Consider the following 13,600-nt stretch of genomic DNA (forward strand, 5'->3'; position numbering starts at 1 on the left):
GTCTCATGTGGCACCCCTAAAGTCACTGACTAGCTAACAGGATAGAGAGCTGAAAGCAGGAAGTAGTGTTCTGTCTATTGTGTTAGACATCTGTCCACTTTAGGCTTACATACATTTTTACTTAACGATACTAGAATATTTTTTATTTTGCGCAGTTTATTAGTGATAAGCGAAATTACAAACCAGGCATGTATTCGCTGTGAATTTCTGCATTCTGCCATTGGTGTATTTTTTTCACGAAACGCCCGAAAAAATTTGATGTGCATCAAAAAAAAAATGTTATGCACATTTTCCTGACGTGTGCAACAATTTTTTTTGACATGCAACATTTTTCGTATTTTGCTAATTTCGCAGCATTTTCCGAATTTTCCCGCAAAGCAAAACAGGACAGATTTGCTCATTACTACAGTCTATCTATTTTACCCATCTTCATTTCTACAATGAACTGTTGCTTTAAGAGACAGCACAATTTCACAACAAGGAAATATGTATTAGGGCTAACAGGGTTTAATATAAAAAAAAAAGTCAGAAAAGTAACTATTAGTGCTACTTTCTATAATAAATAAGCTGCTAGCAAATTACTGTGAGTATTTTTACTAATCACAGTACAAAGTTGACCCTGAATTGAGGCTCACATATATCGGAAAAGACAAAAGCAGTTGTCCACATTTTTACCTATAAAAATAACCTTTTGTCAGCAGAAGAATTTTTATGCAGTATTGTAACAATTTATAGAACCACCTACCTAATAATTTGGTGAGGTCTTAGTTTCCTTAGTAAAAATATATTTAAGGAAATATTTTGAGGAGAACATTCTACCCCAGACAAAAACTACTAGCTGGCTAGGGTGTTCCTGGCAGTTTAAACATGGTAAACTTTATGGGCTTTGCAGACTTCAGAACAACAACATAAAGAAGGATTTTACTTATCAATAAACATTTTATAAAAATGAGCATTTTCGGCATAAAAGAATCATAATGAGGGGCTTGTCAATTTTTGAATTTGTGAATTATTAAAGTGATATACTCCTGCGAATAAACTTGAATGCTTGAATATTCGAGTTTCAAGCTCGAAACAACATCGGATAAAAAACAAACGCAAATCAAACATATGGCTTGACTTTGCCTAGGACAACTCCCATTGACTTCTATAGAAACTCAAAAGCTTTTAGACGGCGATGTTTTACATTCGAGATTTTGTTTTTTTTGCACTTAATAATTGACATTCAAGTTTTCACAACATAACTCTAATTCAAGTTTTTTAAGCGCCAAAAAAATCAAGGAAAAAAAAAATCTATTGATAAATCACCCCTAAGAGTCCACTATACTTACTTTTGTTCTTCAGGATTCTCCCCAGGGTTCTGATCAGAATCCGTCTGAAAAAGATTGCAAAAGAATATTATCTATAGAATACTAAAAACATAAACACGAATGACTTGTGTAAGCATAAAAAAGAAAGGCAAGAGGCACACTCACACTATTGCATATGGAAACCAGGCTGTAGCATGGCTGGAAATAAGCAATAAAACTTATACAAACAAAAGTTTGTATAGCTGAATGAATATAGCTAACTCTAAATGCTTTAAGAAGAATAAGCAGTGAAAAAGAATAGTGTTGCATTCATGAAGGCCATGCAAACACATGATACAATGTCCTTAAAGGAACAGTTTAGTTTTAAAAAGAAACTGGGTAAAAAAAGATAGACTGCTCAAAATAAAAAATGTTTTCAATATAGTTAGGCAAAAATGTAATCTATAAAGGTTGGAGTGAGCAGATGTCTAACATAATAGCCAGAAGACTACTTCTACCTTTACAGCTCTTTCAGCTGTCAGCAGTTAGTTAATCAGTGACTTGAAGGGGGGCATATGGGACATAACTATTCAGTTAGTTTGCATTTGAATCTGACCTGCATGCTCAAAAACTAACTGAACAGTCGCGTCCCATGTGCCCCCCCGCTAAAGTCACTGGCTAGCTAACATTATAGAGAACTTAGTTTGTGAACAAGCAGGTCAGATTCAAAAGCAAACTAACTGAACAGTTAAGTAGTGTTCTGGCTACTATATTAGACATCTGTCCACTCCAGACTTTATAGATTGAATTTTTGCCTAACTGTATTAGAAATATTTTTTATTTTTCAGTCTATCCATTTTAGCCAGTTAGATTTTTACAATGAACTGTTCCTTTAAGAGATTGCACTAGTACACAACTACAAAAAAAGTATTATGGCTAACAGGGTTTAATATAAAAAAAGCCACATGAATAATTTCCAATATCAGCTATTAGTGCTGCTTTCCATAGTAATAAATCAGCTGCTAACAAATGACTTTGAGCAGTGTAGAACTGCAGTCTCTATCTGCAGTTACAGGTGACAAGACCCAGAACTGCTTCTCGATACCATGAGTCTGCAAAATGCAGATATTACACACTTTTGCAGTGGGGGGTGGAGAATTCCTTTTAAAGAAATAGACTAACTTAGCAATCATACATTTCCTTTTTTGACATACAAAGAACCCATAAGCACTTCCCGACCACTCATGGCATTTAAAGGCGTTGTTCACCTTTAAATTAACTTTTAGTATGAGGAGTGATTTTGAGATAATCTGCAATTGGTCTTCATTTTTATTATGTGTGGTTTTTAAATTATTCATCTTTTAGATTAGGAGCTCTTCAGTTTGGCATTTTAGCAGCTACTTTGTTGCTAGGTTCCAGATTACCCTAGCAACCAAGCAGTGATATGAGTGAGACACTGAAATATGACCAGGAGAAGCCTAAAAAGAAAAATTACTTGAATATACCAATAACATTTTAACATCACAGAGCAATAGTTTTTTTGGCTTCTGGGCTCAGTGACCCCAATTTAAAAGTTGGAGTTGGAAAAAGAAGGCAAATAATTAAAATACTTTAAAACATGAAGTCCAACTGAAACGTTTCTAAGAATTGCTCATTCTATAACATATTTAAAGTTAATCTGCAATTGAACTACCCCTTTTTTTTTTTTTAAACCCTATGTAAAAAAAACAAACAAACAAAGCCATGCCAACTAAGCTTCTGGTTCTGTCTTAAACATTTCCCACATCTGTAAGAGGCTTTTTTTTAACACTCTGAGAACTCTTTTAAACTGCCCCCTTAAGAGAAAAATTCTTAGCGAAAAATGCTTTCTCACACTTCAGCTGTGGCTTCTGAAAAGCATGTGTTCAGGCAAGATATGAACACTTTATTGAAGTTAACCCTCCCTAAATATATAAATGGACATATATAAAGGTACATTTCTTATATATCTATTGGATAACGGAACCAACCATAACAAGCACAACAGTGAAATCCCAAGTTGGCTCCACTTACAGTCAATTGTATCATAGGTTAACACTAAAACCCAGCCATTAATTTATTTTCTTTCATTAAAATATGACTAGGGAAATGGTTAATCCACAGAAATAAAGGAACACTGTTAAACCTAAAATCAAGTTTCAGTGGTTCTGACAGTATATCTAATGAAAAATAAACACGTAAACAAACAGTAAAAAGAACAGATAAGGAGAACACAGAATGTATTCCAAAACTACTGTACTGTGCACTTTAATGGGCCTGCAATACAAATTCTTCTTGTGTATAGGAAGGCATATGGCTTTTATTACCTCAAGTAAAAGACATAAGTCAATAACATGTATTGCTGCTCAGGAAAACAACCTCAGCAGAGAAATACTGCATAAGCATCACTAAACTTCTGATGTGATTAAAGATGCATGGCATTGCTGCTCATTTTCCTGGGATTCTCACAAATTACTTATAAAAGTAACTTAGTCAGCAAAAGCCCCGTGTATCAATAAAGCAGTATGTCAGTTGACTAGGAAGTCAAACTGCAGGCTTTCTGGCTCTTGTGAAGCAGGACTACCGGCAATACTTTGGCTTCATGAGCTCAGGGTGGCTGTTGGAGAGCTTCGTTGCGCTCCCAATTTGATGACTATCTAGTTGTGCTGCATCATTTTGACGGCAGCCTGTCAAACCAAGAGAATTTTGGTGGTGCCAAAATGTTTGTGTATATGAAGCATGATGTCCAACATACACATAAGACATCAAATCTATGGATCAACAGAATGGAGCTCAGAAGTCTTCACAATGCCTTTAAACACAACACCAAAATACACAACTTGACGTATTTATACAGAAATAGAGCATTACAGAAGGATTTACAGTAAAACAAAACCCCTGGTAAAAAAGAAAGAGCACAATGCAACAAACAATTTTATTAACAGCTTGGACAATAAATATCGTAGTAAGGCCAGTACTGTATTCCCAGACAATGTGGCATCCTTTGTGCAACTTTTTCTGAACCCATGCTCTGCTGACATGAACAGAAAATTAGATTTCTTCGTCTCTTCAGCATGTTAGGTACCTGGGAGCCTGTCAAAGAGTGTTTTTCTTATAACATGAGAGCCTGCAAAGCGTTACATGCGCATCTGTTTTCTTCGTTTCCAGGAAATTCCTGCAAAAATTCCATGAAAGCTGTTCCCACTGCTGCTGCTGCTGCTTTTATAAATGCTACGATATAGAGAGAGTGAAGCATGAACTGAAATACACCTACGTTATCCACCTCATGTGGTTCTCATAAAACGTTGCCTTAAATGCCGCCTAACACAGCAAGGAGTGAGACATAAGCACTTGCACGCTCACAAGTGAAAGTAAAGGGAAAGTAGCCAATATATGAAACAGTATTTAATGAATAGTAGAAACTCACACACAGACTGGAGGGTTATTTTATCCATTTAACAAAAACACTGTGCAAGTCAATATTTTAAAGGGGGGCATAACCTTACCGAAAAACATTAACTTGCACGGCAGTGTCTGATCAATACAGGGGTTAAATAAATGCATGTACACATAAACACTATACTATAAACACTGTGTGCTACTCTACTTCCATTATGCATAATGATGGTGATGTGGCCTGCTATCCAGGAACTAAATGCACTAAAGCTACAGGTGTTCCAGTCCACCATTCCCCCCAGGATGATTTAGCCAGGCATTTTTGTTATCCAGCTAGGTGGGATGCCCCAGCCTAGTGCCCACCATAATAGGAAACTTTTAAAAGGCAGTGGCAGGACTTCTGCAAATAAACCCTGTTCTGAACTTGGGGAAGTACACAGTGATACCAGCTGCTGCTAAAAGTTTTCCCATTACATTAGGCAAGGCTAGGGCAGGCTCATGGTGCATTTTTACCCCCTACAGGGCTGCTTTTGAATACTTATTCATGCCATACAAACTTGCCATACAAACTTGCCATTCCACAGAGTAAAATATATGCAACATGTTGCTGCCTTAAAATAAAATGAGGTCAAGACTGGAAGATAACATGCTATTAACACCACAATTTTAATTTGCTTGGCAGTGGCACTACACTAGACCACAAAAGTTGGGAGTTCCACAAAAACATAAGCAGGGATGCAACCCAAGTAATGTTAGTGCTGCGACTCCATTACGAGCAGAGAGGGACCCGTTCCCTGGCACTATACAGATATAGCTTGTTAGTGCATCCAAGTCATTTTCTTGCTTGAAAGACACCACTGTATTCTCTAGCAGTAGTCAAAGAAATATTTCCATCCTCTAGGAATACTTTTTTTTATCAATACTCAGCACTGGCAAGTAACATGGCAGCTGTCACCGACATGTATACACACAAATATATGTGGAGGGGGGGAAAAAAAGACATTTCTTGATTCATATGCATTGCAGCAGCCAACAAAGCAAATGCCACTATAAAAAGTTGGCAAAGTTTGTTCTACATACAGTATTTAGATAGATCAGTGGAAAATGACACACTGTTTTCTAGGCTGAAGTTAAAACATATAGGCAAGTTAATTTTCCCCTACTGAAACTGATCTTAAGAGTGTCTTGTGTGGAACCTTTGATTGTAAGCTCCACTGGGACAGGGACTATATTAAGTGCTGTATAAATGTAAAGCCAGCACCTCTGCATACTAGGGTCATTGTACCTTCTTGCAAGGAGTCTTCACACTGGTCTTGAATTGATCTGGATCGCTTACACACAATTTTACAACATCAGTATTACATATTTAGAAAAAAGTGAGTTGTCCTGTTATTTTTTTCCTTCAACAAAAACATTAAAACATAACACTACCTTTTAGGTTTTTCATATTTTTAGAAGGTGTGATGGTTGGAAAGATAGTACTGGACAAAAAAAGGGGAATTTTTGCTATTGGTAGTTAATAGTCTTCCCACGATTCTTTATATGATTCAAGGGACCTTAGGTGAAGTCCCATTCAGTGGAGCAGAAAACTTAGCGTAATTGACTGGTAAATACAGAAATACCCTTCCCTATGCCTTCCAACAAATAATGATCAAAGTGTGGGAATATGATGAGAAAAGCATGATGATTTAATACAATGCTGTTTCAAAATTTCTCTCAATTGCTGAAGATATTCCATTAAATCATCACCTGAAAGGATACACATGGGCAACTGAAAAGGTTGCACTATGGCATCATGACTCATTCGCAATGGTGTTTAATTGCTCTAGCTGCATAGGCACCCAAAAACAAGAGTTGTATGTTATATATTACCTAAGCCCCCCATGATGCAAGTGAGGACAGGCTGATTTGACAATGCATAAGACAAGCACTTGTCACTTGCCGATACTAACAGACCTTTTTACCCTGACATCGGAGGGCATGCTCTTGCTAGCAAGCTCATCTGCAAATATTCTGATGGTACTTACCCAATCATGATCAGAGCCAATCATGACACGTACAGCAATTCTAACTTGCCTGGCTTACCAGGTGTCCAAAAAAGAAGAGAAGGCATGTGACCTTGTTCTGCATAACAAGATGTGAGTCCAATCACAAGCAGAAATGTTTAGTGTTTTTAAATGCGTAAAGCAAGTACTATTGGCTACACAGGGCAGCCCGACTAAAGCATTCTTAAAGGCTTCCATATCAGTCTTGGTAAAATTCAGCATAACAAAATCAGCATAATATGTGTGTACACAAATGTACTGCATCAACCAACTATTTACTCTACTACAGTACACTATATGGACAAAAGTGTCTAGACACCTGCCTTCCAATCTAATTCATATGAAGATGGTTTTCTTTGAAACACTACTACTTAAATAGCCTACTCTACATGACACTAAAAGTTTACTTAAAAGGTGAATACCACCCTTTAAGAGCATTATTGAAGTTGGGCACTGATGTTTGGTAACTTGCACAAAGCCCAAGTTCCAAATGATCCCACAGGTAGCACAGCAGGTACTTTTAGCCCCATCTCGGAAACCGTATTCTGTATGAAACTGTAAGGTTCGCTTTCACCAAAGCCATGCTCCCTAGGCCACCCTCAGACCATTTCCTCTGCTTCACTTAACTTGACAGTTGGCATTAAACATTTAGAAAAATAGTATACTCCTGGAATCTGTCAATTCTAAACTCATCCCTCAAATTGGCAGATGAAACAAAGAGATTACTGTCCAGCGTTTAGTGGCCGTGACCTTTATACATTTCCAGCTGATGTTTGGCACTGTTCTTGGTTAGGTTTGTGCAGTGGATTACACAAAATCCTCATGCTTCTGAGCAACAATCTTGTCCTGATGTTGCTTCCAGAAAAAAATTGGAACAGAGCAGAGGGGAGTGTTTCAACTGAGGGTATCATTTAAAGCTGGCCATACACGCACCGATACTATCGTACGAAACCTCGTTTCGTACGATATTCGGTGCGTGTATGGCATGTCGGCGAGTCGACCGATATCGCAGGAAGCTGCTGATATCGGACGACTCGCCGATCGGCCAGGTTAGAAAATTTTGATCGGGCGCCATAGAAGGCGCCTGACCAAAATCTGCCGTCAGGGCTGAATCGGCAGAAGGAGGTAGAAAAGTAGGTGCTTATTTTTTTTGAATTTGTGGCTTGGAGGCAAGTTTTGGTTGTATAAAGACCAGGTGTAATGCCAATCAGTCCCCCATAGGCTGCCAGTTTGCACAGGTGTTACCAAATTGGCAATCACAGTTCTTATTTGGCACCCCCAGAATTTTTTAGATGCTTGTGTTGCTCCCCATCTGATGTGGCTCAAGGCTGGGGACCCCTGCACTAAATGAACTACCAATTACCATTTATCTCACATTCTTAGTAGCCAAACTGGCACACACCTGTTCTTCAGTCTTGTAAGTGCTGCCATTTCTTGAAACAATATATATATATATATATATATATATATATATTCCTAAAAAAAGGTACCGCTCACTCAGGACTTAACTAATAGTTGTCGTGCCTTTATAATAAAATTTCTCAAATGGATTCTTAAGTCCTGAGTGAGCGGTACCTTTTTTTAGGAATTCGTATACCTTTTTTGGACTGCACCCAGGCATATAAATTGATTTTACACGAGAGTGCCGGTTTCAATGGTGTATTTTATATATATATATATATATATATATATATATATATATATATATATATATATATATATTACATACACACACACAAATGTAATTACATACAGAAAGAGCTAGTGAATATACCATATAAGAGTGTCTATTTTTAGCAGCCTTGGCCTAAATAGTGCAGTTCTCACCAACTTGTGATGAGAAACCCTTGCTGTGTCTGAGAAGAAAAACCAAAAGCAGGCATGTGCAACTTCTGCACGCTCATTTACAGGAAGCTCTCAACTAAGCACTTGACATTTGCAAAAATACAACATACATACTAGCTACTGAGTAATATTTAATCGAATCCCAGGTATGTCTGTCCATGGCAGGAGATCTTTGGTAACAGGTAACTATTAAACAACATTGCTGGATAATAAACGTGGTTGTGGCAGGCAGAAGCCAAAATAACACTGAAATTGCTGGAGCATTGTCGTTCTTTGTACAATTATGGAGAAATAATATGTTAGTAACAAAGGTGTCTGTTAAACTGGCTCAAAAAACATGGGCAGATATATTACATACTACATAGTTAACCTTATAAATTTATGATCCTATAAAATGCAAGATCTAGTAACAGTTCTATGTGAAAATAACAAAACATTAATGTGAAAGAGCTAAATAAAGGATTTGGGGGCCTCTTGCAGCGAGGGAAGAGTAAGCGTGCTGCTCCCTTTGTGTGACAGCTCTCTCACTATACAAAATTGTCTGGGGGAGGGGGAAGCTTTCTCGCTGTACTAGCATGCACACAATGGCATCTCCCAGGCAATCTGATCAAACAAAGGTGATCACCATTACACATGCACAGAAAGGCTCTCACTCGGTGCTACAGATGCGTGGCTTCCCTGTAATATGTCACCAGGGTCACCACCTGGCCAGGAGACTAAAAAATTGAAAGAGGAAGCTCATACTAAAATCGAAATACAAAGAGGCAAGTGAAAGAGAATGCCTACATGGGCACTAAAAATACATTTATATATTTGCCTGTGAAAGCATAAAGCAGTGAAGAGCAATGGCAAATGATGTGTTCTGTTGCCCTTGGGAACTTGCACCCCTGGAAAATAACTTTGAATTTGAAAATGGTTTGAAGTTGCCTGTTGCAAGCTAGTTAAAGCACAAAATGAAGCGATCCAAGTGGATGACAACAATTTCACGTCTTTAATTGTTAAGGATTTTTGGGTGTTTTATCGCCTGCAATGAGCATGATTTCCTGTGGGTGAGAAAACTCCCCATGTGCCATTTCCCTAAGAAGACAGTGTATATGTGAATGTGTATATATACTCGTAACCGACGGATATGATATGGATTTGCTTCTCATAACAGGAAGAATATCTAGCTTGTAGACCTACAGCTGATGTTAAACAATGACCTCTAGAAAGCTGTCAGGTAATACTGAAAGTTGCAGAACAACAAGAAGTGGTAGCAGGCATTACAGGCTCCACACTCTGGCCCTATTCATAGGAAACCAATCCTGACAACACTTCTAAAAAAAAAGATGAGTATGGAACAGGCCAAAAGGGCGAGCACCTTTACCTCAAAACAAGGCACCCAAAGAAATATGACAGAGCACAACTGGACAGCAAAGATTAAACTTAATCACTCTTGTGTTTAAAGGAATGGGGTATAGAGTTAATGGTTCTCATTCAGTAAAGTCATGTTTTGCTGTCACTTAAATCATGAAAAAACCTAATAAACATTTAAGTCATGGTGATAGTGTCTGCCTGGAACAGGTCTCCCTCCACCCTGACATAATCTTATCTGGCAGCGTGTGGGTGCTGCAGGCGGCCTGGGCTGGGCAGCTGTCATGAGGCCCTCCTCCCTTCTTGGCTGCTAGGTGCAGAGCATAGGCAGGAGCACGGTTTGTCACACATGCAGTCTGGCACAATGCTAAAGTCAGTGCTAATATATGGGGGAAGGGCTGTCTGGTGCACTTGTCACAGTACATTTGTTCTTTTCCTTGCATTGTCTGCTCTGGACAACATGGTGCTTTATGTGTTACATCAGAGGAAGTGTGTAACTCATGCATGCAGTTGCACATAAAAGAAGAACACAAACCATGGCTATTAATCTTGCAGCCCTTAAGCTGTTGTGAACTACAACTCCCTAAATTCCCCAACAGCTAAAGCAAGAAGCCTGACACCCCAGGTATAAAAGGAATTCATGATGTAATTATCTTCCCTAGGGCATGTGGTGCTCTATGATACAAGTGTGGAGATCTGTCACAAAAGGTTGCCCAAATATATAGCGAATGTGTTCTGGCTCAGTGAGTTCACATGAAGTGGGTCTTACTTGTCAAATCACACTCATTTTGCAACAATAGTGGGCAGCTGTGCACTAGTAGTGAAAAAACAATAGTGAAATGCCCAACTCCATTCAAATTTCCACTTTTTATTACATCACTTACAGCTGATATAACCAATTATTCATGTTTCTTGCAGACATTAAATAAACCGGTCCCTTCTCTCACTCGTCCGTGCTGCACATGCCAGTGTGCCTATTGTTTGCAGAGAGGATGCCCAGTTTGTTTATAGGTAACAGCATCCTGTGTCACACAGACATATCTCACACTTGACGTTCACGAGCACACAAAGCAAATATTACTTACTATTCTACCTATAAATTAATATCAGAATTACACACTGTCATCAACTAATTGCAACATTTCAGGTTGTGCTATGCCAATTATTATTAAGAAATTAAAAAAATGCCACTAAAAAACAAATATTACTTTATAACTACCTATACTCTCTGCCTGAAGCCTGACAGTACTATGGTGCATAATATACTTAGTAGCACCAAGGACATTTACAGATAGCATTTTCATTCAAAAAGATATTGATCAAAAGCCACACCAAGCGCTGCTACTGATCAATCACCTTAACTCTTACCTGAGAGTGAAGAATCAGCTCTGCCTCTTCAGCTTGCCAAAGCTCCACCATGCTGGGGATTGGTTCAATCACTAGGGATTCACAAACAAAAGAAAGCATTTCAGTTGTATTGCCTGGCATGAAGAAAGCAGCAGGGGCCTAAACCCACAGGACTAATTTTATGTGCAAAAACTTGACAGTGAATGGCAGCTGTTGTTGTACAACTCAGAGTCCAGATAAGCATGCTGTAGTCCAGGATCAGATGCTGGGCCACCATTAAAGCTGTCTATCTGTTTAGCTTTATCCCCTATTAAACAACACTTAAGTTTATTGATCATTGATACAGCCAGGTAGCAACCCTAAACTCCACTGGTATATGGTTCCTTTAAGGCAGCCTTCATTCCTACAGATGTTTAACTAGACCTTTTAAGATCCACTAAAAGAAAAATGTTGCTAAAGATTTTGGGAGCTGATTTTCACAGCAGTCGGACACTGCTACAATAAGGCTTGCTCTTTAAAAGCCAAATGGAACATTCATGTTAGATATAAAAACCCTCCATGCAATGATGCTTGGGCTTTTAAAATCTTCAGCCACCCAATTTCAGAAAACATAGAGGAAACAGTGGTCAGCAGTAAGTGACCGGTGCTGTAGCCTAACAGGGCACTATCCCTATCAATGTAATATATCCAAAGGCCAGATGCCAGGAAGCATTGTGGAACCCCATGCCCTGCTGGCATGCAGCACCAGTCCTAGCACAGGATACCTCTCCCTAATCAGATAAGAGCTGTCAGAATCCAAGGGCCCATATGTTCACAGGCTTCCCTGCTTCAGGAGCACAGCCTACATGAGATGCAGCAGGACAGTAATAAAGGAATGGGGCGACTTGGCCTCACCAAAAACAGACAAAGTGTCAGATATACATATACAATTAACAGCCTTTGTTTGCTTCTCTTCCAGCTGCAACTCCCTTCCAGAAGCAGGCCACCAAAGGTTAGACCAAGGTTCACTGGGCAAGGACTGTCCAGCTGTTGCTGGACTACATCTCCCAGCATACCAAGGCGGTAGCTGGTGATGTTGGGAGTAGTAGTCTAATAGCAGCTGGAGAACCGCTGGATGAGGGTTCCCTGTATCAGACAGCAGGGAGGCGTGCACCTATCCTAGAGCTCTATTGTGTGCTGCTGCTGTTGCTGCTTCTTCTTCTTCCTCCTCCTCCTCGGTCCCTCGCCTTGTTTCCTCACCTTGTCCCCCTCCTTGCCGAAAGCAGGGCAACAGGACGTGGAAGACCCCAAGCAAGATGTTGACCGTAGTGGCGGTAGAGCACTCGCTGGCCCTGAGCGGGTAGAGCAGCCCCGCCATGCTGCCCCTCTTGCTCGGGCTGCTGCCTCTGTGCTCGCTCGGGTGTCAGCAGCAGCAGTGCGGGCGGGCCCGCCGTCACACGTGGGTCTGTAGCCTTCTCTCTGTGAGTGTGTATGTGAGTGTGTATGTGAGTGTGTGTGTGAGTGTGTGTGTGTCAGTGTAACAGCGCCCCCCTTGCACTCAGGCCGCCGCCGGAGCATGCGCAGTTCTGTCGCTGTGCCGCTGGGCGGCGCTAAGTTATTTGTGAAAGCAAAAGCTCAGGTTGGTAAGGGCGTCAGTAACAGCCTTCCAGCAGCTAGGAACTTGAACCTGCGCCGCAGCGGTGCCTGGTTAGAAGCTCACGAAAGCTGCACACGACAGGGGCTCTTAGTGCAAGGAACCCTTAGCCACACTGTAACTATGTACGTACGCCATTAGTGCCATACGTGGCGCTCGTATAGCTTATACTTAGCAAAGGTGCCTGGCGTTTGCATGGAAGGATATGTGAATTGTAGAAACGCATTATACGGCGTCACCCAACAGCAGGGTGTCATTAGTTCTAATTAGCTACAGGTCATTAGCGCTTTCACCGAGCATGAAGAAATCGTCATGGAAGCGCCACATTAATCGTTGAGCTCAGGGAACTTGGTGTTACACGGCACAGCCATACAGAGAAGGCCTGACTCAGCTTGGCCCTATGTGCAAAGTGGCTGCAGCGTGCATTGTGCTACGGAGGCTCCAATGGCCCAACTAGAGAAGGGTCCCTTTGCCCAAGCATTCTAGGGCCCCTCTGCTCTAGAATGTGACACATTTTTAAGCCTATAGTAAAACTGCTATTGAGTCAGTGCTCATTGTCACAGGGTCTGTTTTAGTAGTCCTGCCGCTGTGCCACAGAGTACCCCCACAATTCTCTATATTTCATGGTTGCCTCTCTGTGTGCTAGCATAGGAGGGCAAAAAGGCATTGTCCAG

General features: G+C 40.1%; 1 protein-coding gene across 3 annotated transcripts in view; it reads right to left on the minus strand.

The window, feature by feature from the left end:
- Positions 1 to 13,217, minus strand: part of tmem131l (transmembrane 131 like) — a 62,493-nt gene extending 49,276 nt beyond the window's left edge. The window contains exons 1-3 of one of the 3 annotated variants that reach the window (XR_004220960.1): positions 12,533 to 13,217; positions 11,315 to 11,385; positions 1,332 to 1,375 (exon numbers count right to left, since the gene is read on the minus strand). Coding sequence is in view for 2 of the 3 variants with exons in the window: in XM_012955618.3 (XP_012811072.2) it covers positions 1,332 to 1,375; positions 11,315 to 11,385; positions 12,533 to 12,650 (233 nt within the window). In the remaining variant the exon portion in view is untranslated. The remainder of the gene's footprint in view (positions 1 to 1,331; positions 1,376 to 11,314; positions 11,386 to 12,532) is intronic. The other 2 variants (XM_012955618.3, XM_002933479.5) reach the window with 2 other exon arrangements.
- Positions 13,218 to 13,600: the final 383 nt, after the last annotated feature.

This window comes from Xenopus tropicalis, chromosome 1 (genome assembly GCF_000004195.4).
Source record: "Xenopus tropicalis strain Nigerian chromosome 1, UCB_Xtro_10.0, whole genome shotgun sequence".
Classification (NCBI taxonomy): Eukaryota; Metazoa; Chordata; class Amphibia; order Anura; family Pipidae; genus Xenopus; species Xenopus tropicalis.